This window comes from Drosophila subobscura, chromosome U, assembly GCF_008121235.1.
Source record: "Drosophila subobscura isolate 14011-0131.10 chromosome U, UCBerk_Dsub_1.0, whole genome shotgun sequence".
Taxonomy (NCBI): domain Eukaryota; kingdom Metazoa; phylum Arthropoda; class Insecta; order Diptera; family Drosophilidae; genus Drosophila; species Drosophila subobscura.
Genome location: NC_048534.1, coordinates 8,809,427 through 8,833,502, shown reverse-complemented (window position 1 = coordinate 8,833,502; position 24,076 = coordinate 8,809,427). Strand labels below are relative to the sequence as shown.

Here is a 24,076-nt window from a genome sequence, read left to right as displayed (position 1 = left end):
AGTGGCATCCTTTAAAGGTGTCTAATACTTATACTACGCCTATTGCCAGTGCACTAATTCTGTCAACTCATTCTGTAAAATATTCTTTATGAATTGCTTTCAATAATTAATTTAGAAAGTCTACTTGTCTTGCAATGCCAGTGAATCAAGTACATAAATTGTAAAATCAGAACAGGAAATTATTACTTTGCCAGCACATGATCTGTTCAAAAATAAAGTCCGGAACAGGCCACATCTGTGCACATTTCCTAAGTGGAATATTCATACTTCTCCGCTGCAGCTTTCTACCGTCGAGTTGTGACATTTATTAGCAAATTCTAGTTGCTGAGTTTCTCTGTGATCGAATTGCTAATTAACTGGATATTTATTTTCTAGTCAAAAGTAAACACTTAGTCACTGCTCCCAGCCATTAGATCCATTAGAGCTTTTCCATCAACTGAATTTTATTTCGTTTGAGCTTTTGACTCACTCAGCCCGAAGCTGCATTTCGGACCACTGACTGAGCTTTCAGTGCAAAGCTCAGCTCAGCTCGTATTGTAGATCAAATTTTCGTATAAATATGAAGCTGTTGTAGAATTTTCAGCTCATTTCAAGTTTTTCTTTTCAATCGTTTGTGCTAGTCTTTGTCCAAGAGTGGTAGGTAACACGAGTACCAAAGTGGATTAAACACTAATACTTTTCATGATCCTAAGCGATCAGTGGAAGCCTGGAAAGTTCTGTGGTGCTGCTTCTTAGGGGGAAAAAAGTGACAAATTCTTTTTGGCAGTAGATATTCCTGTGATAGATACCATCCTTTCAATGTCATATAGTGCTCAGTGGGGCTATAAATTTAACGTCGAGACCTTCTACGGGGTAATAATCACGCTAGCTAGTATTTAGCATAAAAATGATATTTTCCCCTAATTACTGTATTTACATTTAACGTTTGGTCTGCCGTTCAAAAATTAGCCTCCATAATTGTAAATTCTATGGGAAGCTTCAAGCTTCAGCAACTCCGTGCCAGGCATTTGATAATCATAATACAAATATATTGCAGAGCTCACAGCAATACGCAAAACCACAAGCAATTTAATTACCAATGAGATTTTATCTAATAAAATCTGGCAACCGGTTGGACAAAGGCCCATAAATACACCGATAGAGAAACAAGAAAAACAGAAGACAAAGTAACTCACGACTTGGCGCAGACGTAGACGTAGTAGACACCAACTAGTCCAATGCTGAACTTTAGCATATTGCAAGACGACAAATCGGGGCTTGTCTTCGCCTTCTGGCTTGGGTCTTAAGGCGTTGACAAGGTCTCTTCGAACTGGAGTCCAAGAGCTGTGACAAGAGCTTCGGCAAAGCTCCATCCGATCAGCTTGGACTCCATTCGAGTCCAAACCTCACTTCCACCTTGAACCTGAAGTTTGTCTGAGGAAGTACTTAGCTGAGCTCACGATTCTCCAATTGTCAAACACATTGACTCGATGGTTATCAAAGTGTAGTGACAATTCAGAAATAATTATAAAGTCTTGTTCGAATTGTATGGAAATCATGTACTCTAAACGGGTTTTTAAAGTTTTCGTGTTTGGGCGAGAAACCAGTTTATTGATTTTGACAAATGTGTTTTAATCAGCATGCAAGTTGGCCAAGTTTATAATTGTTTCATTAGGCACACAGTATGTACAGATCAGAGCTCTGTCCGTCGTATTTTTGCGAACAGAAGATTTATGGGAAAAGCGTGCTTGAACTGTCAAATGATTTTGGTCGTTCAACCACACCAAAGCACGCAAAATGCCAAACGTATTTGTTACTTCTTCTTCAGAGTTCATTCTCAGGCTGTTACATAATGGTTCCAGCCCACTCTCAGATCTTAGATTAGGAGCTGCAACTGTCAACCGTCAAGGCTACTACATATGTATGGCATGAGTCGTTGGAAACTGAACAAGCTGCTAATCGGAGCTGGTTTCCGATGCATTTATAATTGCATAAATATATGTACATATGTAGATACATACATACACACATATGTATGTATATGTAAAAACAAAGTAAACATCAAACAGAGTCAAGCTGGCCAAGGCCTCACGGCATAAAGTCTCACTTCAGTGCAGATGTTAATTAATTAATGAACAAAAAGCAACTAAATGCAGCTAAGTGCATTCAGAACGGATAAGCAGTAGCATTTTAATAACAAATAAATGCCAGTTTTTAACAAAATTCCCTCCTCCTTTCTTCCTGCAAAGCGACAATGTTCCGATTCCTTGCGATCGCTGCCTGCCTGGCCATCAGTGTCCACGCTTATTCGGAGGGTGGTCCCAAGGCCGCCTGTCGGGACCTGACACCCCAGCATGGGGCCAAGCTGCAGACGGAGAAGCCCCCGTACAGCATCTCCGGCCCTGCGCATGTCCGAAGCGATCAGAAGCTGACGCTTACCCTCGGCGGTGAGGAGTTTCTCGGCTTCATGATCCAGGCTCGCGACGGTCAGAACCGGATAGTGGGAGAATTCAAGGTGGTCGATGCCGTGCATTCCCAGACACTGGACTGCGCCGGCAAGCAGGACACGCTGACTCACCTGAAGGCCACCAAGGGCAGCCCACTGACCGGCATCACCTTTGATTGGATCCCACCAGCGGGTTACAAGGGCAACGTCAAGTTCATGGCTACTGTCGTCCAAACTGGTTTCGTCTACTGGGTGGGACGCGTCACCAAAGACGTCGACGTGGAGTAAATGAAGCTGTTCTCAGTATTTGTGATAGATATTTCATGTTTATTTTTCGTAATTCTATAATAGTGTTGACCGTTAATGCTCCAAGCAACTTTGGAACCAAGTATTTTTTGGAATAAAGTCAAAAGTTAATGAATTTCCTTAAAGAAAATTGTCTATACTTAATGGAGGCATTGTCAGTTAAGTTTTAATTCGAATTAAAACAAAAGCCGTTGAAACATCGATACAAGTTCCGATAAGTGGTATTTCATACAAGTCAGCTTCCGATTGTCTCCAATGTCAGCTGTTTGCGTTACAAATTTTAAACAAGCTGGCAGCACTGGCTGCCCTTTAAATAACACAATTTGTTGAGAATTTTTGATGTTTATGAAACAATTAATTGACTGTTTTTTTATTGGATACTTCTTGAAGTTTATTAATACATATTTATTGAAGAGTAGCGTACAATTCCTTTAATTATATTTATTTTATTTTATTTAAATATATCATAGGAAGCTGTGAAGCAAAATTATTTGACATTTTTGCCACAATATTTGTATTTTTCCATTAACAAATTTACCTTTGTGTAAAACACAACTAAATTTTAGTGCTCTAAATTTTTGTTTTGTTATTCAAAATTTGTGTGATGTGTTTTTAATTGTCGTTGTGCATCCGTGGCTGTGTCGGTTGGCTCTGCAGTGATCGGCAAAGGGTGTGCGGTACGGCTATTAGAGGAGGAGCCACTGCCAGCATGATTCAAGCTCGTCTCTCTGGACCTTTGCTCCTCTACGATCAGATTCTGGCCGTCCCATGCCATTGAATTCGTGTCGGAGCGTCGAAAAAGGCACTGCAATTGGTCTTGTGAAGCACCACGGCGTAAGTCTGGCTACGACAAAACGAGACTGAGGCAACGGACAACGGCATCATGGGCCACAACCTAAAATGTGAGTATTTGCATAATTCAATTTAAAATTACTATTAATAAATATTGCAATAAACGACTAACCATAGGTTAGTGTAAAGCTTTTTTTGGAAGAACTTGAACAAAGGCACAATGCCACATTTTGAGAACTAATTTGGTAACTACATCGAATGAATTTTCATTAAATTAATATTTAATACTGAAACGAGACTTCTTCCCGCAGCTTTTTTTGGCCGCAGACTTCTGGCGCCGACGATTTGCACAGGACGACTTCTTTCGCTTGCTGCTGCTCTTGCCAGAGGATCCCTTGCGCTTGCTTGTCCTCTTTGAGCAGCTGCGCTTTCTTCGTTTTTTGCCACAGGCATCCCCATCGTCCTCGATGGAATCTACCACGCAGCGTGCAGGTACAATCTCAGTCTGTGGGGACTAAAAGGGCGCTGCTGCATGACTTAGATGCACAAAGAACTCACCACCTCACGGTAAATGTCTGGAATGCCCTCACGTACTTAAGGATTGATTTTCGTACAATAAACACAAATTTAGAGGAAAAATAAAATAAGAAAATATCAAAAATAAAACTGTCAACTTACAACTGCCATCTTACTTTTGGTAACGAGAATTTTAGATAGATCCTCTCCTCTCGCAGCGTGTGGATAGTTTTTAACAGTTGGGTTACCGTTTGCGAAACGTTTCACGTTTTTATGTTGGATTTCATACAAGTCAGCTATCGACTGCCATCATAGTCAGCTGTTCGCGCTAAAAATATTAAACAGGCTGGCAGCACTGTGCTACTGTGAAATATATGTAATATTATTATGTATATATCTATAAAATATATATTATAGCAATCCTATTTACAGTATATCGGTATACATCCTCTACCAGCATTTGGCGTTTCATTGGGATCTCCCTACATTCCATTCTTAATTACGTTTTTAACCGTTGCAACCAACGCGTTGGTTTACCGTTCAAGTCAGCTTTTGATTGTCTATTAAGACAGCTGTTCGAGACAACAAGTTGGCAGCGCTATTATCATCACCGGTCTGAAGGAAACTCAAATTTGTTTTGTAATTTAAAATTGTTGAACATTTTTCAGTCTCAGCTATTTGGAATGTTGCGAAATTTGCTGCGAAGCTTCGAGATTGCGCTCAGGCTTCACACACCCACGGCCATAGCTCCTGCTCTGGCTACAGCAGCACCAGTTGTCTGCTCCAGGCGCACGTTGTTCACACAGTACGAGTTCGAAAGCAAGGCAAGGCCAAAGAAGTCCCTGCTAACGGCGAGAGCCGCCACCACAGCGAGTCCTGGTAGCGAGGCGGACAATGAGTACGTACCGTATCGCCCGGAGCAGGAAACAGGGACAAAGGCCAGCGTTCTCATTGACATACTCAGGGAACGCTTTCGGCTCACCGATGCCGAGCTCCAGCGGATTATGGGCGATGAATCGGTGCACCGCTGCTACCGCAGTCGTTCCGTGACCATGACGCTGGACCTGCTGGAACTGGAGGGTGTCAGCAAACGCAGCTTTGTGGAGTATCCCTGGCTGCTGTCGCTGGAAAACAGTGAGTAAATCTCCAGCTGCTAAGCGACTTGCATATGTCTACAGTTGTGTGTTTTCCACAGAGCGCCTGCAGCTGAAACTGCAGCTAATAAAGTCTATGAACATTCGGGACATCAATCACTTTGTGCCCTTCCTGCGTCTCACGGTGCCACGCCTTCGCAAGCTGGTCGGCGCCCTCAACACAGAGATGAAGACGATACCGCAGCAGAATCGCGTTTACTACATCAGCGAGACTCTGCAGGTGAGCCCGGAGATAGTCACCAAATACCTCTGCAAGCGGCTTTTCATACTGGAGATGCCCTACGAAATGTTTGAGAAGAACCTGCAGCACATGATCGACTACAATGTGTCGCCCATCAACATACTGAAGGACCTGTGGGCCTTTCGGTACACCCCGCGGTCCGTGCAGCTGCGTCTGGAGAGGGCAAAGCGGGCGAAAAAGGACAAGATCATGCCGTGGATGGTTCGTTGTCCCGAGCCCATACTGCAACGCTCCCTCAAGCTGTCTGTGGATGAGCTGCAAGTGCTTGGCCCGCACTCCTCCGTGGTGGAGTACTTGAGCCATCGCTTGGGCTTTAGCGTGAGTGAAACCAAAGTGATTATGGACAGACACCCGCAGGTGCACACTGTGCGGGTGACAAAGGTAAGTGCAGCACATTCAAACACACACTGATAATATAATTGTTTTGCTTTCAATTTTACAGATCAAGGAGGTGCTCGACTACTTGCTCGATGAAGCGAAATTCACGCGATTTGAAATTGCGCAAGTTCCACGTATTTTGTGCCACAGCCTGAAGACATCCCAGGCACGTGTGGAGGAGCTCAAGAGCCATGGATGTCGCCCCTCCTCCCTGGTCATTCTTTGTCGCAGCAGAAGAGAGTATGAAAAGTTCCTACAGAGCTGGAAGAGCCAAGTGAGATCGGTTTGAGATCAGTAATAAAAGATTGCCGTGATAAGTTGAATACATTGAGATACTTGCTTAAGACGTTTATAATTAATTGAAACAAACATACATACATTGATTTAAATATTTTGCTTAGCTAACATTTAAATACGGTTTGTGCTCCATTTGAATACCATTTCGTAGTTGTACTTCAACAGAGGTTAGCAGATTGAATTGTGTGTTTGTGGATTTATAGCTAGAGAAGACATGGAGTAAGCAGCCAGACATATGTGTAAAGCTATTGTTTATGAACTGGAATATTATCCTCTTGCCATTGCCAGCCCTCATTTTTTGTGTTTCTGTAAGCTCGTTACGTTTCCCCACCTCGAAAAAAGATTAAACTAAAAGCTAAGAACCTCTTTGTGCTCGCTTAGAAATATCTTTGGTTGTGTAGCACGTGATTAGACTTCGACTTAGTCGCGCAGCGCCCGACGCCGCTCTAGGGCCACCTGCATCGACCAGATGCTCAATGGCCGCATGTAGCCAATGGAGCGGTAACGCTTCTCGCCGTACAGGGCCTCGGGCGTCTCGTAGTTCATGCCAATACGCTCCGAGAGGGTCTTGTACATGCCGCCTGCCGTCTGGAATGCCTCCTCGAACATGCCCTCCTGTATCATGGTGGCTGCCAGGGCATAGACCACGCCGGGCCACACTTCCTCCGCTTGGATATTGCTGTTGTCCACATGGCCCGGCTTGGAGGGGTCTGCCACATTGGCTATGAAGCCATTGGCTGCCCCGATGCTGCCCTCGTGGAAGCCCATCACATTGTTGTCGTAAATACTCTTCAGAGCTGTGCGCACATTCTCCTTTGGATAGATTTCATAGTCAAAGCCGCAAGACTTCAGATACCAATGGCCGCACAGCTGATCCGCCATTATGGTGTCCCGATGGCTGGGCGAGAGATCGAAGCGGTAGTAGCTTCCATTCCAGAGCTTCTCCTCCATAGATCGCTTGCCCTTCTCCAGTATGTCCTGATAGCGCAGGCAGTCGTTTGGCTGATCCAGAATGCTGGCCATGGCCGACATTGCCTGCAGAGCGGCCAGCCACAGGCCCGAGCAGTACGCGCTGGGTCCATCCATTACCCAAGAGTCGTAGGTTTGGTCTGGCATTTTTGTGTTCTCAATCAGTCCATCGTTATCCTTGTCATACTCAATGGTGCGCTCCATGATGGCCTTGCAGGCCCCGTACATGGCTTTCAAATAGCCAAATGCATCCATGAGATACACCTTGCCATTGGTCTCGTTGATGTACATCGATGCGGATTTGCGATTCTCTGCAGGGAAATAGTTTGGAGAGTCTTAGCTGTCAGTCCATAAAGTATACGACTTACGCTGCTTCTCGTCCGAAGAGTTCTTGCGCTTGTTGTCCTGCGTGTACATTTCGTAGAGGCTTTCCTTGTCGATGAACTCAATGGAGCTAAACTTGCTGGCATTGTCCGCTTGTGCCTGGGCCAGCTCATTGAGTACATAATAGTCCCTGTAGACCTGCAGCACAAATTTGGTATTGAGATCCTTCCAATCGTTGACATCGTGAATGTTGTAGCAGTTGATCAAGGTAAAGGGTTCTGCAAGAAACACCGCATTAATTCCCTTTCCCTTCGAGTGGCGTCTGTAACTTGCCTTCATCGGGATCACCCAGATCGTGTGGCACGCAATTCTTGACCTTGCGTGGCATCACTTTGCCATCATAGAGCATCTTTCGTGTGTCGCTCAGCTCTGCGGCAATGGCATCCTTGAAGTCATACTGCAGGCTCACCTGCAGATTCGGCCAGAGATGGGCCAGAGCTGGCGAGGCATAAAAGTGGACATCATACGTGTTGTACATGCGATACTCGTGCCCCTCCAGATAGCCAAAGCGCCCATAGGCTAGCCTGGGATCATCGTAGGCCAGCTCCTTGCCCAGCGACGAGTCGCACTTCAGCCAGATGGTTCCTCCGTCCGAGATAAAGTAAAGCTGATTGAATATGGCGCACTTGTACCAGTCGGGTAGAGTCCTGTAAGAGAAACAAAATACCAGTTAAAATACACTCTAATTGGGAGCTAAATGAGCACCTACTCATCGTTGAGTATGGGCCGCTGCCAGGCATCAATCAGTCGCTCCCAGCTGGGGTACTGCTTCAGGGCATGCTCGCATATCTTTGGCCCCGACTCGCCGCTGTCATCAAAGTATTTGGTGTAGTAGCGCGTGTGTGTCTGCATTTTCCTGGGAAACTGTATCCTGGGCATGTCCCAGGCCAGCACAAACTCCAGCTCATGCGAGGCCTGAGGCTTGAGTGCGATTTGGGAGCAGACAGCGACGCCAATATCTTTGGCTAAAAGGAAATACGAAAACAGAATAACAAATCGAACTTGGATGGGCTGATGGTAATCGCTCACTTTTCAGGGTTTCCCCGGTGGGCTGCTCACTGAGCTGGCCGTGTTCCTTCAGCTGAGCCCACAACTGCTCGCCGCTGCCAGCCGGATCGAACTGCGGACAGCGCGTGATGCTGATCTCGGGCAGAACGCGACAGGCCAGATTGTAGCTGCACGGCATGTCGGCGATCTTCTGGCGAATGGCCACACCCTTGGCATTGCCTGCGCTGATCAGCTGCGACTCGGCACCGCCCTCGGCATCCTGCTTCTTGTTACCCGTGCCGTTCTTGAAGGTGAACGTGATGGAAACAATGCGCTCCTGGTCGCACACATTCTCCACGCTCCACACAAAGACGGCACACGGCAGGCTGGAGTCGCGATACTCGTGCGGTATGACTGGGGACACCTGGCGACACACCAGTCGCACTCCATAGTGCGAGAGATCGTACTCGGTCCAGGAGCGCGGATACAGACCCGTGTAGCTGCAGCGTGAGTCCTCGATGTTGGAGTGCCAGGCACTCAGCGGCTGCTTTTGGCGACTGCTGCAATTGGGCAGTTGACATTTAGTTTTCTCCCCATCGGCTTCAGGATCGCTGCCGGACTTGGTGCTAAATGTTGGTGTGGATTGGATGCGCATGTGGCAAAGCGTAAAGCAAAACCAAATCGGAACCAAAGTGCAAAGCGCAACAAAGCCAAAAAGCATCGCCCAATAAATACCCCACATGGGACACCATTATGGATATCCCAGTGATGATGATGTTGTTGTTGGTGTTGTCGTTTGGTTGCGTGTTTAATAATTCGTATTTGTATATGTTGTGCATCCAGAATGAGAGAAAAATATATTTTATTTCCAAATTATGGTTAGAATTCGCTTCAAGATTTTCTTAGAGAAGAACCAACGCCGCTTGGAGGGTTTAGCTAGGGTTAGTGTTTGAAATGTTACAGTGTTCTCTACAGAGTAGATCGTTAGCTTGCACTTCAGGATGATTTTTAGGGGTAGACAACTGTGGTTTTTGGGTATGTTGTAAAGAAGTACCGGAAAGACAGAGTAGTTTTTCGATGAGAAGTATGTAACTATAATGAAATACCATTTTTTTAATGGATTTATTTACATAAAGAGTTAATTTTTCGATGGTTTTTTGTTGGGTTTAGGAAAGTTGAGCCCATGCTTTATGCATTTACCGAAAATGATTTTTGTGGACTATAAATATATACTTTGGGATATGGTAAAAAGTTCTTAAAAAAATTTAAATGAGTACACAACAGATTCTGCTGAAACTTTTCGTCGTATTGGTTCGTCAAGAGAAACTTATTAATTTTAATTTAATATTAAATGGGTCCCCATAACGATGTCATTTTTGGCATGAAATGTGTCAGATTAAAGTTGTTTTACTTATAAAATTACAACAGCATTTACGAATGATTTGGGCACTTTACGTAAATATGTATGCAGGGAGACCAGCATCATGAAATGCAAACGAATAATAATATTTATGCAAAGCCTCCTCGCTCAATGAAGAATGAAAGAAAATTCAAAGCATGCAAGAAACACGAATCAGGCATCACAAATAAAAAAGTGTACAGAAAATCACAATAGGGATTTACATAAATACATAAACAGAAAAAGTGTGAAAAAGTATCTACAATTTGAAGGCTTTTGGCGGGATATTATGTAGATATTATATAGAGCAAATGAAGCGACAGATAAATACAGCAAAAAACGATAAACTATTTCTTACCTGCACTTGGAGAGCAGACTCTGAAAGATGGTGCAGCCCTTCTGATCCTTAATGGTCACAATAAACTGATTGGCCTGCACCACATTATACTCGTAGATGCCGGGACGCATCTGGAAGCGACAGAACTCGCCCGCATAGCCACGTCCAATGGTGCCACCGCCTATGCCGCCGATGGGCACGCCATAAATCTGTTTCCCATTCTCCATGTAATAGTAGTCCATGTACACTCGACGACCTTCACGAGACACTTTCCAGTAGTAGGCCGCATATCTGTGTTGGGTGGATGAGAGCGGGAGAACTGGGTGAAAAAATCATATTTCAGCTAAAGTTTTCTCCCATTTTCTATTTCATTTCCATTTCCTATGCCCCATCGCCATCCCAATCCCACTGCCTGCCCCTGACCCCGATGATGTCATAATTGTGTGAGCTTTTCCGTTGGGGAAGTCGAACGTTAGGGCTTAGCGATTCTTTCTCCCCCTTCAAGGGGGCGCTGTGGCTCTGTGAAGGTCAGCAAACGTCTCAGTGGTTGACAAAGTCAAGTGCAAGGCACCAGTGACCGAGCTGGTTGACATGCATGTAAATATTTACGGTCTATGCAAAGCGATAATTAACCAATAATTATATTCAATATTTGTCAAACTCTGGAGTGAAGTCGCACACACTTCAGGGGAAGGACTCACGTTCAGTAGCCTCCTTTTTGACACTTACTTTGGTATTACTTGGGTTTCTTATGGTTCGATTTTGTTGCTTATGTTAACTAGAAGTAAAACGTTGCCAAACGAAAGGGGTGGAAAATTTAATGGATAGAAAAAACTCAGAGGTCTACATGAGCTCAAGAGCTCACTTAATACTCGTTGCCACAACATGTGAACGAAGAGGCACCAATTGAATAAGTGAAAATGAGAGATTCTCATTCAATTTCAGCTTTTCAAAGGGTCTTCATTTCGTTTAGAAAATTCAGACTCTTTCTGTTCATATTTCTATATATTTTTAAACAACTTTAAGCAGCCCAACCCAATATTTATATACACAATTTTGTATGGTTTTGGCATGGTTTGGCAATCGTTCTGTGTGACATGCGAAACGCACCTTTGGCACACGCTTTAAATGGCAACCCAAGACACACCTTTTTTGTCAACCGTTTAGAATGTTAATGGAACGAGTAACCAAATGCTTCTGTGTACATACTATTACTTTATTTTTGTTGTGTGTTAAAATGGCAATAAAAATAATAAACAGAGACCGACTACCGTGCAGACACTTTAAAATTATTTTTCATATTTTCCTTTGATTGCGAAAAAGGGAAAAAAAGGGTCGTCTGCCTGCCATGTTCACGTTTCGTTGCCCGAGGCAGTCCGCAACTCAAAGAGGATGCTCGGCTTTCAGTAAACTCCGCAAAAATCCCAACTGGTTAAGCGACCCAAAGGTGCACTTTAATGTCATTTATCCAATTATACGATTATTCAATTAAAAACGTATTTCTTTGCACACATCCCCGCACAGACAGACAGTTTTCTGTATGCTGCTTGTTTTACCATTTAAATTAATTAAACAAAATGTGAAAATGGGAAAAATTGCGGAACAAAATGGAAATGTATGAAGATGGAAGATGAAACCACAATTCAACTGAGTGGGAGGACTTAGTGGGCTCTCCATGGAGTGAACCAAGAACCCTTAAAATTATTTCTGAGTATCACCTGTGCAATAAAAATCAAGAGGAATCCACTTCTAAATGCAGTTCTGATTGAACTTTCTCAACCATAAACACAACATTTATTCAATCCTAAAGGCACTTTATCACGTTACAAATTTACTATCCTCGGCGTGAAGCATCGGAGGAAGTTCTTTGGAATTGAGACGAAAATCAAAACTGAAAATTTGAGAAACTTCAAAATACAAAACTGTCCCCATACGCAAATTGTATGATGGGAGATCGGAGCTGAAATCGCTCATTGGGGAGATAAATTCGCATCGCCGGCACCGGCGACATCGCTAATCGGGAGAGCTTGCAACTGTGTTGCTTGAATGGGCGACTCCACCTCGTGCAGTGCCGAGGCAAATAGCTGAGACACAAACTCAGCCCGATGGGCAAGGAACGCGCTCTGCTTGTGGGACTCCGGCGGCTCGTGCGATAGAAAGCGACTGCAGAGGTAACGGGTGTCCCGCTTCTCCTTTGGTGGCGGCTTCATCATGGAGGCTATCAGGCTCTGGATCAGGGTTTCGTTCAAGCTTTTTGTGATGACATCACGGTCTTCGGATGGCAGTGTGTTGGCAGCTAGTTCACGTGGCGCCACATTGAGGGAAGCGTGCGTGGGGATCATCGTTGGTGCGGCGATGAAAGCTGGCCATCTCATCATCTCGGGGGGCATGTCGGAACCAGAACCAAGGAACTCATTTATCATAGGGGGAGGATCAACGAGAAAAAAGTTTCGCGCTGATGGTCGGCCAAAGCGCTGGTCGCTGGTTGGGCTTTGGGGAAATGATTCGTGCCTGGCCCGAGTTGATCTGCTGTTGGGGAGCGTTGTGGTCTCATAGTAGCGCATCATGTCGCTCATCATGCGATGTTGTTCTGAGAAGGACGAGGGGGGCGGGGGCTGCTGACGGAACCCATTCGCCGGGGACGCCCCATCGACTGTGCGCACACTGAAGCGCAGTCCTGCCCTGGGACCGCTTCGTCGTCTGCCGGGCACTCCTGCACGAGTGGTCACATCGGGAAGCTCCGCTGACCCAGCGGCGGGACGACGTAGCAGGACGCGTCGATCATCAAAGAAGTCCTCCCTTCGGTAGCTGCCATCGGGATTGAGCGGCTCCAGGCGAAGGACCAGGGTGCCCTCAGTGCGATTCATTTGCTCATTGCGCGAGTTAGCCGCCGCCGCCATGGAGGCCAGCTGCTCGTTCTCGAGGAACATGCGTGAGGCCTGCTGCTGCTCGAATAAGGTGATCATGGTGGAGACCAGCAGGGGACTGGCATTGGCGTGCATGCCCGAGATGTGCTCCAGGAACGTGGCCTCGTTGAAGCCCCACAGCTTGCAGTAGGGGCACCTGTAGCTCTGCGGTGGATCGCTGCTGATGTACTCTCCCCCGAAGTAGAGCTCCACATCGGACGGGGTGTACATACACTTCACCGGATGGTCGAACAGATGGCTCTCTGTGGTGAAGTCCAGGTCATAGCAGTCCGCACAGATGTCGAAGTTCGGGCAGCACAAGCAGCGATAGCAACGACCTGAGAATCCCATCTTGCTGCATCCCCGGCATACGACATTTTCGTGGCGACTCATCGGTCTAACTTATCCTTTGGGCTTTACCTTTTTTTCACACAATTTTAAATGTTCGCTTGCCTTTCAGTGATTCAAGTAAATACTGAGAATTACTGAGACTGACTGATTTCAGGCAGGCTCACCACAGCATGTGGCTCTCTACTGATATTGGAGTGTGTTTACATATATTTAAAGGCTAACTTTATGGCAAGTCAATGTTTCGATAAATTTGTTTGCTATTTAAAAATAGATTCAAAAAGTTCTTGGCGCTCTGAGGGCGCTTTTTACCCGGTTCTACGGCAGTTCCCGTTCTGCTCACGCAGTCCGATATTAGCTTTAAAATATTAAAATAATTCCCACTGCATTCTCTCTTTCTCGTTTACTCCTTTTCGTTCTAAGCTTCGCCTCATCGACCCTTTCGTTAATTATTCTTTACTCAACAAAAATTAAAGAAGCCCAATAATCGTCATTAAACTAAAGGCTAAACCTTCTTTATCACCTTTGAAAGTTACACATTTTCTGGCTATTTAATCATCCAAACTTGCGCAGGACAGTCCTGCTTCAGTCCTGGCCTAGCTCAAGGCTCCTGCCATGACACGAAAAGTAGTTTTTAATTGAGTTACAACCCGGGCAGCCCCAGCCTGTCCCAAATCTAGCAACATTTCGCTGCGTTGTACTCGGCTTTTTTTTTGTGCTGTTGGAAGAAACTTTTCTGTTTTCTGTTCCACACAATTTGTGAAATTGCCGGATAGGAGAACTTTTGCTGGGGTCAGCGTGGGTCAAGTGACGTCAAGGTGCAAATGGGGCAGGTTGGGGAGAGGGACATAAATTGTTGGTGGCAAGTAACAACTGAAGTTGGTCGGACCACTATTGCGGGTTGCATGGTTTGCCGTCTCAAATTAATACACAACTTTGTTGTCGTCTGTGGAATTGGATAAGTTTTTGCGGCTTGGGGTCTAATTTGTTGAAGGAACTTGGACCAAGTACGAGTTTTGTCAAGAAGCAAAGGTGGTGAATAAGGCAAAGTTTTTCCACAGCTGATGCAGCAGATTACAGAAGATTATTCCATGATGTGTACCTTTGTATCTTTCGAATGAATTCTGAATGAGGTCATTGCAACAAGAGGAGCATATTTATGCTGTCTCTAGAAACGGAACCCATCAGACTTGGTCACAGTAAATGTATTTTCATGCCTCCCCCAGGGCCGCACTGGAAAAGTCTATAAATATCAAATATCCAGCCTAAAGTCGCAGACTCCATCCAACCAACCAAAAAATAACAAATCAAAAATAAACAAAATGCGACAAGTTGGGAGCTAAAGCCAGAAGGGACACCGACTCCGACTCGTCTTTAATACTCCATAAACTAAAATGTTTTCCCCAAGGGAACTTCCTTTCATCCCAACATGTAAAAGATTCTCCTCTTCCATCACAGAAATGCTCAGTCAATGCCTGAACATGGAAAAACAATGAGGAAAAGTGCTCCGTCTGCATGGGCATATGAGGAGTGGGAATAAACCTAAAAGCAAATGAAATGTTTTATTTTCCATTTGCAAATGCACATGGCAAAGGCAAACCATCTCCGTCGTAGCTTTCTGTTCCCATTCCCATTCACAGACTTCTTTCCACATACCCTGAAAAAACGGAGGATGCTCTCAAGACGCGCTCCTTGCTTATCGGTTAGCTTAAGGAGGAGCTCAAGGAGGGTCGTTGGGAGCTGTGCCAAAAGCGTTTGATGTGTGACAGACATGCTGGTTGGGGTCGGTCTGGAGAGGACAGGAGTGCGAGTAGCAGTTGGGTTTATGCTCTTCCGGGCTGGCGCCAGGCACTCTGCTCTGCTTTCACAGAATTTGGTTTCTGGAAAAAGATTCTGCAGTTGCTGACTAGGATTTGAATTGAGTGAAAAGTAGTTGGCAATCAGGAAAAGGAAATTGCAGGAACTGGGTCAACAAAGTTACATTGAACTCGAGCAAGACCTCTGGGCATTCAAATGGAAAGTCGTTACATATTCTTCAATATTTTACTTATGAAGAAAAGGGATTTAGCTACAGATTATCTGTGGGTACTAGTTAATATATTTCTGGGTATAATTTACAATTAAGAACTCAGCTTATGCTTATATCTGCTGCAATTAAAGCGGATCGAGCACGAAAATTATTATAAATTTTATTTATTATTTTAATTTTAATAAATCTGAATGTACTACAGCCTTATCAGACTAATACGAGAATTTTATTCAGCTGGAAAACCGCTCTGTCAACCTTGCTTTGGCTTCTCTAATCGCTCTCTGAGCTAAATGTGTGTTCGAGTACGTTTAATCGGGGCAAAAGAATAAATTATAGAAGTACAAGTGTAAGCAGTAAATGTAAGTATTTCTCTTGAATTACAATACAATTATTAGACAGGTCAGTGTTGTAGTTTTTTGCACTTCATCGTTAGTGGTGATCTAATTGATGTGGTCACAGGTTTACAGCCTGTTAAATGTTGCCTAAAAAGGTATCCAAGCACTAGATTAGAAGAGCCACAAATTACTATCTACACAGATTACTTTCCACACCTTTTGATAAGGTGTGTAATATCAGACTTGGCCCTCTTATCAGCGTATGAAGTTCGTGGTAGCCAGATGTTTTACGACTCACTCCCTGCAGTGGGGAACAAGTGTGTTATGCTACTCGTATCTCTGCCTTTTTGCGTGGGTAAACCATTGCGCAACGTCATGGAAATCGAAAGTAAATGCTCAGAAATGCCTACAAATAAGTAAAGGGTTCGTGGAGTGCTCGAAGAACAGAGAATTTTCGTTGCTGAATTATGATTTTTAAACAGTAAGAGGAAGCTTTTGCCGACTGGAACTGTTTGGTTAAGAAATTAGATACGAGAAAGCACTTTTTTACGGAAAATTTAGCGACGAAATGTTTAAATAATAAAATGTTTATTTTTAAATCAAACAATAGTTGTGTACTGGAAGTGATATGGCATTGAACTTGAGTCGATTTATTGGTTTGACTTCCATATCCATATTTTTTTAAGGGTATTGCAAGGGCCATCAATCAGCAGCCCCTCAGGCACCTATCAATTTTAACCGATAAGCCATGTGTTGGCATATTTGGAGATTATAAAATACCTATGCAGGAGCACAGACAGAAGCACAATCAACTCGAGTTCCCCGAATATTTCACACAAATGAATGCAATGCTTAGTCACAGGCCAAATTGGTTGTGTAATTGCTACCTTTGTGTGTTTTCTTTTAAAACCGGAAAATACCTTTCCAAACTCTATGAATCACATGTACTACCCCAAACGATGACCCATATTTATAGAAAGAAGAGTTCATGGCACTCTGTTCTGTGTGGAATAGTTTGTTAGGTCAGTTCTGTGCTGTGATTACCCAAATATGTTGGATATGCTGAAGAAACTTCTGTCAACCCTCTCTCACACTCTCTACTATAAATATACGTAAAGGCAGCTCAAAAAGTTAACTGCTCTGGGTGTGCGGGTTCCTTTTTTGTTTGTTCGTAGCTCCGAAAATGTGGCCAGGACACGCAAACAGGACGCCCAACTTGGCGCCAATGCGGGCAGACAGAAGGTGGGGAGGTTTGGAGGTTAACATTGGTAACATTGTGGCGCCAAAGTACTTTTTACCCACACACAGAGTGGCATACAGTACAAGAATTTGGTAATGGACGGAGTATTAGCCATTCAAACAACAATTATTTGACATTCAGAGATGAAATATATGTGGAGTACACGCAAAAGAGTCTCAACAGAATAAACAAGATGAATGAATCCATTTGAATTAAGAGATTGTCCACTTTGTAGCTTCAACTTTCAATGAACATCCCCCACGGCTCAATATGAAATTCCCTTTTCATTATCTATAGATACATAAGCTCCATTTCCCTTGCGTGCTGTTGTCCCCTTAGCCTGTCCTGCTGCCGTTTTTAATGTCATTAAGCTGGCAACGAGTCCACAATGGAATCCAAATTACGTCGAGCCTACTGTGTGTGTGTTGGCCAGGTCCTGGCGCTATATTTGGCACGCACTGGCTCGCGGGTGCGGGAACTGCCCTGTTCGGTGTCACTCCTGTTGTGGTATTCTTGGGACCAGTTATTGATTTCGCATTAATATGCCTCCATTAATTATGTATGAACGTGTCTCTCCTCCTCATCAACCACCCACCCAAAAGCCGCAGCAGCAGCATCACAATCGGAATCAGATAACAGTACACACATACATATATCGCACCTGCACACAAGTGGCACCATGGGCAGCGTTTGCCGGATGGATGCGCGGACATTCTGGATCCTACGCTCCGGCCACACATGACCGAACTTCAGCTTGAGGCCGTAGCGCGGCACGGCCGTGATCTCGTTGGGCTCGTCGGCACGCGCCTCCTCCTCCTCCGCTTCCTGCTTAAGCTTCTCCTCGAAAACGGCGCTGGCGGAATCGGCGGCTCCACGTCCACCCGCATTCCCATTGCTAAGCGCTTGGGGCGCTGCTTCCCCTGTTTCGCCGGTTGTTGCCATTGCTTTGTGACTCAGGTTAGTTCCTTAGTTGCTTTAATTAAGTACCATGCACTGCATATTATGTGTAAATTAAATTAGTTAGACAGCACTCGCGCAACGTACACACACGCGACGGGGCAGAGAAGATTCTGTTTTAATTCTCTTTATGTATCGCCCTCCCTCCGTTCGTTGCACTTTCGAGTTGTTTAATTTTGTTTATTTACAAAAACACAGCGAAATTGAAAACGCGTGTGCTTCGCTCTCTGCCCGATGCCGTTCTAGTTAGTCAATGCGATTAAAATTAAACTAGAGAAATGAACGGCCGGGCCGGCTGTTCGACAGAAAAAGTTCGATTGACAAAGCTACGATGTATCGATACATCGAAAGCGCTGTAGAGATGCGCTTTAGTGCTCAGTTTTGCGTTAACTTATGAGCACTAGATGTAATATTTGATGTAAGAAGTCCATTGTGGGTGGATTTTTGTTACTTTAAAAACAGAGAAAAATATGTAGTAATAGGAAGAGACTAGAGCCAAATACCAACACTAATTTAACGAAATGTTTCTTTTTAAAATATTACAAGTATCCAATGAAATGATGTATGTAAATAAATCAATTTACATATGTAAATGTTTGAATGAACTTCTAGTAATATAACGATTTATTTAGAACGGTGTAGGCATGGCACTGCTACTCGTATTCGCTATGCTAACGACTTAACGTACTTGGGGCACAAGCATTTCTTCTTCATCTTTTTGGCGGGGACTGCTGGCGGTGTCGTGGGCTCCTCCGTCTCCTCCATGGGCTCTTGGTAGTGCTCGGGATTGGCCTTCTCGCTGCAATTGACGGCCATGAACTCGAAGAAGTCAATGTTGCGAACATGATAGTAGAACTGATCCTTGAACTGGAAGTAATTTGGATACACCTTGTGCTTCAGCATGGCTATGTAGAGGGTCAGCCGCTGCTGCTCCGAGAAGTAGCGTCGCTGCTGCTCCTGATGATGGTTCCGCCAGCTGCGTTTGCTTATCTCCTGTTGCACCAGTTCACGCAGACGCGGATGCAGATGGAACAGAACCGACCTTAAAGTAAAGATAAAGTTATCAATAAGAAATTTTCAAGGTAATGGTTTCCCTTCAACGCTCACTCATTAAAGCGATGTCGCAGCTTCCTGAACTTTATTCGGTCAAAGGGATTGGTAAAGTGATGAATCCGATCCGTATTGGCCAGCTGTCCGGGTATCTCCACAAAGATCCTGAAAAAGTATTCGCATTAGAAACAATTCCATAATCTGCTCGATACGTACTTGGCATTCAGAACCATGGGAAACTCTATGGTTTGGGGCACACTCTTATAGAGTGGAAAGCGTGGAAATTTAATCATATCGCAGTCATAAGAATCCAACTCGTTTTTCATACGCTTGTTAACCGACATTAGTTCATTTACATCGATGAAGTAGTTGCCCGCACAGAAGTTGTACTTGCCCAGGGCAGGAATTGTTTTGACCAGCTCAAAGCCTGCAAAAGGGCCTGTTAAGAAGTTGGTTTTGATGAGCATCGAATAGATGTTCTTACCCTTCCTTTTACACTCTGGCGAAGTAGACTCCAGAAAGTACACGGTCCGCCACTTGGGACAGAAGCAGTTGATGAATTTAGTAAGGATTTCGACCCAATTGCGAAATGTGCTTGATAGATTTTTGTCAAAGTCCACCTGTAGCGTGATATTCTCACTGTAGGAAAGATTTGTTAAGGGTGAATATCTCGAGCGTGCTACTGATTCCACTTACCGCACGATCAGTGCATTCTCGTCGCATCCAAACTTACGCAAACGAGTCGTGACAATGGCTTCCTTCTCGTTGACAGTTATCCTCAGGTTGATGCCTTCGATATCCACTCGAGTGCTCTCAAAAGGCGGAGGTGTAGGCAAAGAACCCTCAGCACTGATGGGAGTTTGACTTCTAGCCTTCATCCACTCATCTGAGTCCGCCTCGGAGGACTGTCTTGCCTCAAAATGTATCTCTGCATCATCCACAATGGTGGACACCTTTTTGGCTTCAGGTTCTTCGATCTGTTGCTCCTTGTACAGCCGCAGCTTAAGGTTGTCAGACATAAAGACCTCTGTCTGAAGCCTCAGCTCCACGTCCGTGAGGTGTGTGAAGGTGAAGTGAATGCCGGCATAGAGCTGATGCTGAATGAAGTAGCTGTCCGGAGTGTAGGTTATGAAGCTCATGTCATAGACGATGACTTCCTCTCCCTCCTCCACTACAAGATATTGACTCATACTACTTTTACTTCTCTCCACCTCTGTTTCCATGCTCTTCGAGCGTTCGCTGGGCAGAGAGCTCTGCGACGGCAGACCAGATGGTTCGAAAGGCACACCCTCCGGTGCATTGATGTACAGGGTTGTGGGCTGTCAAAAATGAAACATAAGTAGAACACACAGCACTAATAGTTACCTACTATTTCGGTGGACCTGCGCGATGTGCGATGGGAGCTACTGGATGTTATCTCGGCATCTATCTCATCCACCATTACGCCCGGATCCCAGCCCTCGACAGTGCCAGTCCTGATGATCGTGCCGTCGCTGTGGTAGCATCTCGTTTCCTCTTTGGTCCATACAATATTGACACCGTCACTCCGCATAGCATACGACTCATTGGCGTAGTAGTCGTGCCATTCCGTGTTCCTGTAGGGCTTCCCGCACCAGATCTTCCCGTCCGTCTGCACGTGCACCACACTGCCCATCGAGGTGGTCAGCTTGAGATGCCTGTAGCTGAGGCTGTACAAGCTCATGATGAACTTGAGGTACTTCAGCTCAAAGTCGATGCTGGCGAACAGCACTTCCCTCTGCTTGGTCTTGGCCTGTCGCTCCTTGCGCGCTGCCCTCGAGGTGCTGCTCTGAATTGAGGATCGAGTCTGGGTGTCGGCGCCGCCCGAGGAGCGAGTAATCTGCGAGGATCTTACTTCGCGAGTTTTCTTCTTTTTCTTGGGTGCGCTGGACAGCGGATGGTAGCCGCTGAAGGTGGACTGCGTGGAGCAGGCGTTCACAAACTCCGATCCACCTTCCTCCTCCCCGACCTCCGTTTCGGTTTGGCTGAACAGACGATAGACCTCTCCGTTGTACCGCATAATCAGCACAGTGGAGCTGTTGTGGTAGAAGACAATGACACAGCCGTAGGGGGTACATACCCGCCGGCTCTCGTCCAGCTCGTTCTCCTGGATGGACCACAGGTGCTCGGCATGCGTGTCGTGGCAGTAGGTGCTCACTCCATTCGGGTAGTTGACCACAGCCTTGGCACACTCCGTCTCCGAGAGCAGCACTCTGAGGCTGATTCCATTCTTCGACTCAATGCGAATGTTGGCATCCGTGGCACCCACACGGCTGGCAGCGTCCCTGAAGTGCACATGCTGCCCGTCGAGCTGCAGCGAGAGGCACTTGTTCATCTGCCGGAAGTTCCACTTTTCCTCGTACAGCGTGATGCGACCCTCCTCGAAGAAGTACTTGGAGGTCTTCGACTTGATCTTCTGCAGTGTGTCGTCCAGGTTGTAACCCTTGAGCATGGGATGATTGGGTCGCAGACCAATGAATGGCTCGTTTGTTAGTTCACTTCCCGTAACATTGAGCTTCGAGTGGATTTGCGAGGAACCATGGCGCAGAAGGCTTGTCTTGGAGGCCATCCGCTGACTTCTGTTTGTGGTTCTCGCACTTTCCACACTCTCTGCGAGGCGCTCCTCTTTGCCCTTGGCTTTTTTCTGTGCCTTCAGTGACTGTGGCCGAACGAAGACATTTGGATCGATGGCGAGGCGCTGGCCCTCCTTGCACTTAATGATCATTGGCTCCTGCTCAAGGCCGCGCATGGTGGCAATGCTGTGCGCCAGAGTCAAGTTCTCGTTATGCTCCATGGCCTCATCGAACATCTGTGGTGTCACGAGGTCTTTTAGGAACTGCTCCATCTCAAAGAGGGTAAAGTCTCTGAAGCACAGGCGCGTGGGCAGCACAGTCTGTTTCTGCAGCTCGAAGACCTCGTTGAGAGCCCGCCTGAAGGTGTACAGCTTGACACTAGGGTAGACCTCGTCCACGGTGAAGTCATCGTAGTCGTTGACCAGCTCTATGACGCGCTGCGTCACCGCGTCGTCCGTGAGATAGAGCTGGGCATACTTGGGCAGCAGGATGGGCTCCATCTCCCCGTTGTAGGGGCAGTAGGGAAGCGAAGCGGTGATGTACCCAGACGTAAAGTAGCGTCGCATGAGGTTGTACTCCAGACAGCCGTGGTAGACATTGCTCATCAACGACTGGTCCATGTAGGAGAGCATGCTGCTTAGCAGTGAGTTTCCGTGCTCCACAAACAGTCGCTCGTTCTTGGACAACTTCACAATGCTCTTGAAGGCATTCGCATAGACCTTGATTTTGTCCAGCATTCGTGTCTGTGCCGCAGAGGTGGGGTTTGCCAGCAGGAGGACTTCCACCTCGGTCATCAGCTCACGGGGATTGCCGAATGTGCTCATCAGGGACTCCACGTACAGATAGATGGTGCCAATATCCGCCCTGGCAGCTGGCATCTGTGCCTTCAGGTAGTGCCCCTGAATGCTCAGCGACTCGGCTATGTGGAAGCTGTCCTGCATGCTGGCCTCCGGGCTCATCTTCACATTGATCTCCTGGTAGGGCGCCAGGTAGTGCGATATATACTGCTCCCTCAGCGTCTCCACATCGTACACGAACCAGCTCAGCTGATTGAAGATGTCGTCCGTGAACTTTGCCGCCAGGCAGGCGGACATCTGGGGCAGCTGCTGCTGGAATATGCCCACGGGCTTGGTGGCCGTCCTCTTGCGCAGCGAGTGAATGTCCCTCTGGATGTTGGCAATGGTTTCCTGCAGATATCTCTCCCTTCGCGGACGCGGCACCAATAGATCGTAAGCGCACTCCTCGGGCAGAAAGTGAATGATTGCTCGCAGTGGCTGATGGTGGGCCAACAAAGTCTTGCAGAAATCATTGTCCAAGTTGCCAATAATCAGGATCATGATCTTCGACGTCAGAGGGTTATCCTTGATGTACTAGACAGCAGAGCAGGGATTTAGAGGTAAAACTTAGAAGGCCTAGAAAGCAATCCGCTTACCATTCGCTTGGACAGCGGCTGCCCTTTGCCCACTTTATGGTGATCCTTGACCGTGACGGACATGCACTCAATTTTTTCCATTTTCGACTTCTCGCTAGATCTCTTGTCGGTCTTGGATTTGCCTGTCTTCACGGAAGCAGCATCTAATCCATTCTTCGTCTTGCGTGCCTTCTTGGGCTCGTTCGAAATATTCTTCAGCTCGGCCGGATAATTCTTTTGCCAATACTCATAGAGATCAAAGTTCAGTTCCTGCTCGATGTTCCTGCTTATGCTGACGTACTCGGCCACGCACTCCCGTATTCGTTGCAGGGTAATGGTGAGGGGATCCGTGGACTTTAGCTCGTTTGGTCCCACTAGAAATTTGTGGTGGGGTGAGTGTCGGGCCTGCTGTTGGTCCATCTACTTATCCACTTACCCGACCGCTTGGCGTACGCCTTTGACACACGCAGATCGTTCTGCTGTACGGCCAGCTGCACCTCGCTCTCCACATCTATAACGAAAAGGGGTCGACGCAGACCACACTTGATGCGGCTTATAAACTCATCCCGAAGCGCATTCAGCCCATTGTCGTAGAAGTTGATGCAGTAAATGTGATAGGAGTTATCACTCATCGTGGATTGTCTGTTTCCTCGTTTGTTGCTCCGATCCGTGTTCATTGTGTGGAGTGAATGCGGTATAAGTATGTGTATACTACAGATATATTTGTATTGATAAAATATAATTAATGCGACACAATTCTCCCAGACGAGCTATTCAAAACTGCAAAGCCAACTAAATTTTACTTAAGCCATAAATTGTATGTTCATTGGCAGCAATGAAGCAAATTTCATCCTCACAGAGGGGTGTTACTTAAGCGTTGCTCAAAGAGTTTATAATGTTATCTGAAGGCTGCTGCCGAAGTGATCTCAACGTGCGAATCCGCCTAAGAAAAATAATCCACTGGTGATTTTGATGGTATTCTACACGGTATAACGGTACATCACTCTCGAAGAACACTGTCGCG

At 45.9% G+C, this 24,076-nt stretch overlaps 5 protein-coding genes and 1 long non-coding RNA gene across 8 annotated transcripts; 3 read left to right on the top strand and 3 right to left on the bottom strand.

Moving 5' to 3' along the window:
• Window positions 1–538: 538 nt before the first annotated feature.
• LOC117901798 (defense protein l(2)34Fc) lies at window positions 539–2,846 on the top strand. Of its 2 annotated transcripts, none has more exons than XM_034812708.1 (2): window positions 539–636; window positions 2,229–2,846. In XM_034812708.1, exon 2 carries the CDS (start codon window positions 2,234–2,236, stop codon window positions 2,711–2,713), a length of 480 nt encoding a protein of 159 aa, XP_034668599.1. In that variant the 5' UTR covers window positions 539–636; window positions 2,229–2,233; the 3' UTR covers window positions 2,714–2,846. The 2 variants fall into 2 exon arrangements, with proteins under 2 accessions (XP_034668599.1, XP_034668600.1); XM_034812709.1 differs by having other exon boundaries at window positions 580–640.
• Window positions 2,847–3,258: 412 nt separating this feature from the next.
• Window positions 3,259–4,146, top strand: LOC117900922. Its single transcript, XR_004649301.1, has 3 exons — window positions 3,259–3,633; window positions 3,701–3,768; window positions 3,835–4,146. It is a non-coding gene; the product is annotated as an uncharacterized LOC117900922 (long non-coding RNA).
• A 493-nt stretch (window positions 4,147–4,639) lies between these two features.
• Window positions 4,640–6,143, top strand: LOC117900374 (transcription termination factor, mitochondrial). The gene is made up of 3 exons (XM_034810726.1): window positions 4,640–5,173; window positions 5,235–5,815; window positions 5,877–6,143. The coding sequence occupies exons 1-3, from the start codon at window positions 4,723–4,725 to the stop codon at window positions 6,099–6,101; spliced, it is 1,257 nt and encodes a 418-aa protein (XP_034666617.1). The 5' UTR covers window positions 4,640–4,722; the 3' UTR covers window positions 6,102–6,143.
• Window positions 6,144–6,145: 2 nt separating this feature from the next.
• LOC117900372 (non-lysosomal glucosylceramidase) lies at window positions 6,146–18,282 on the bottom strand. Of its 2 annotated transcripts, none has more exons than XM_034810722.1 (7): window positions 17,705–18,282; window positions 10,207–10,476; window positions 8,492–9,075; window positions 8,172–8,427; window positions 7,736–8,109; window positions 7,447–7,680; window positions 6,146–7,389 (listed from the first exon to the last, which is right to left on the bottom strand). In XM_034810722.1, exons 1-7 carry the CDS (start codon window positions 17,983–17,985, stop codon window positions 6,530–6,532), a joined length of 2,859 nt encoding a protein of 952 aa, XP_034666613.1. In that variant the 5' UTR covers window positions 17,986–18,282; the 3' UTR covers window positions 6,146–6,529. The 2 variants fall into 2 exon arrangements, with proteins under 2 accessions (XP_034666613.1, XP_034666614.1); XM_034810723.1 differs by having other exon boundaries at window positions 8,492–9,009.
• Window positions 12,141–13,641, bottom strand: LOC117900373. Its single transcript, XM_034810725.1, has one exon. The coding sequence runs from the start codon at window positions 13,482–13,484 to the stop codon at window positions 12,156–12,158; it is 1,329 nt and encodes a 442-aa protein (XP_034666616.1). The 5' UTR covers window positions 13,485–13,641; the 3' UTR covers window positions 12,141–12,155.
• Window positions 18,283–18,606: 324 nt separating the features above from the next.
• On the bottom strand, window positions 18,607–23,774 carry LOC117902651. Its single transcript, XM_034814177.1, has 8 exons — window positions 23,489–23,774; window positions 23,074–23,426; window positions 20,420–23,011; window positions 19,747–20,369; window positions 19,535–19,689; window positions 19,267–19,477; window positions 19,108–19,215; window positions 18,607–19,042 (listed from the first exon to the last, which is right to left on the bottom strand). Exons 1-8 carry the CDS (start codon window positions 23,727–23,729, stop codon window positions 18,667–18,669), a joined length of 4,659 nt encoding a protein of 1,552 aa, XP_034670068.1. The 5' UTR covers window positions 23,730–23,774; the 3' UTR covers window positions 18,607–18,666.
• Between the last annotated feature and the right edge of the window lie 302 nt (window positions 23,775–24,076).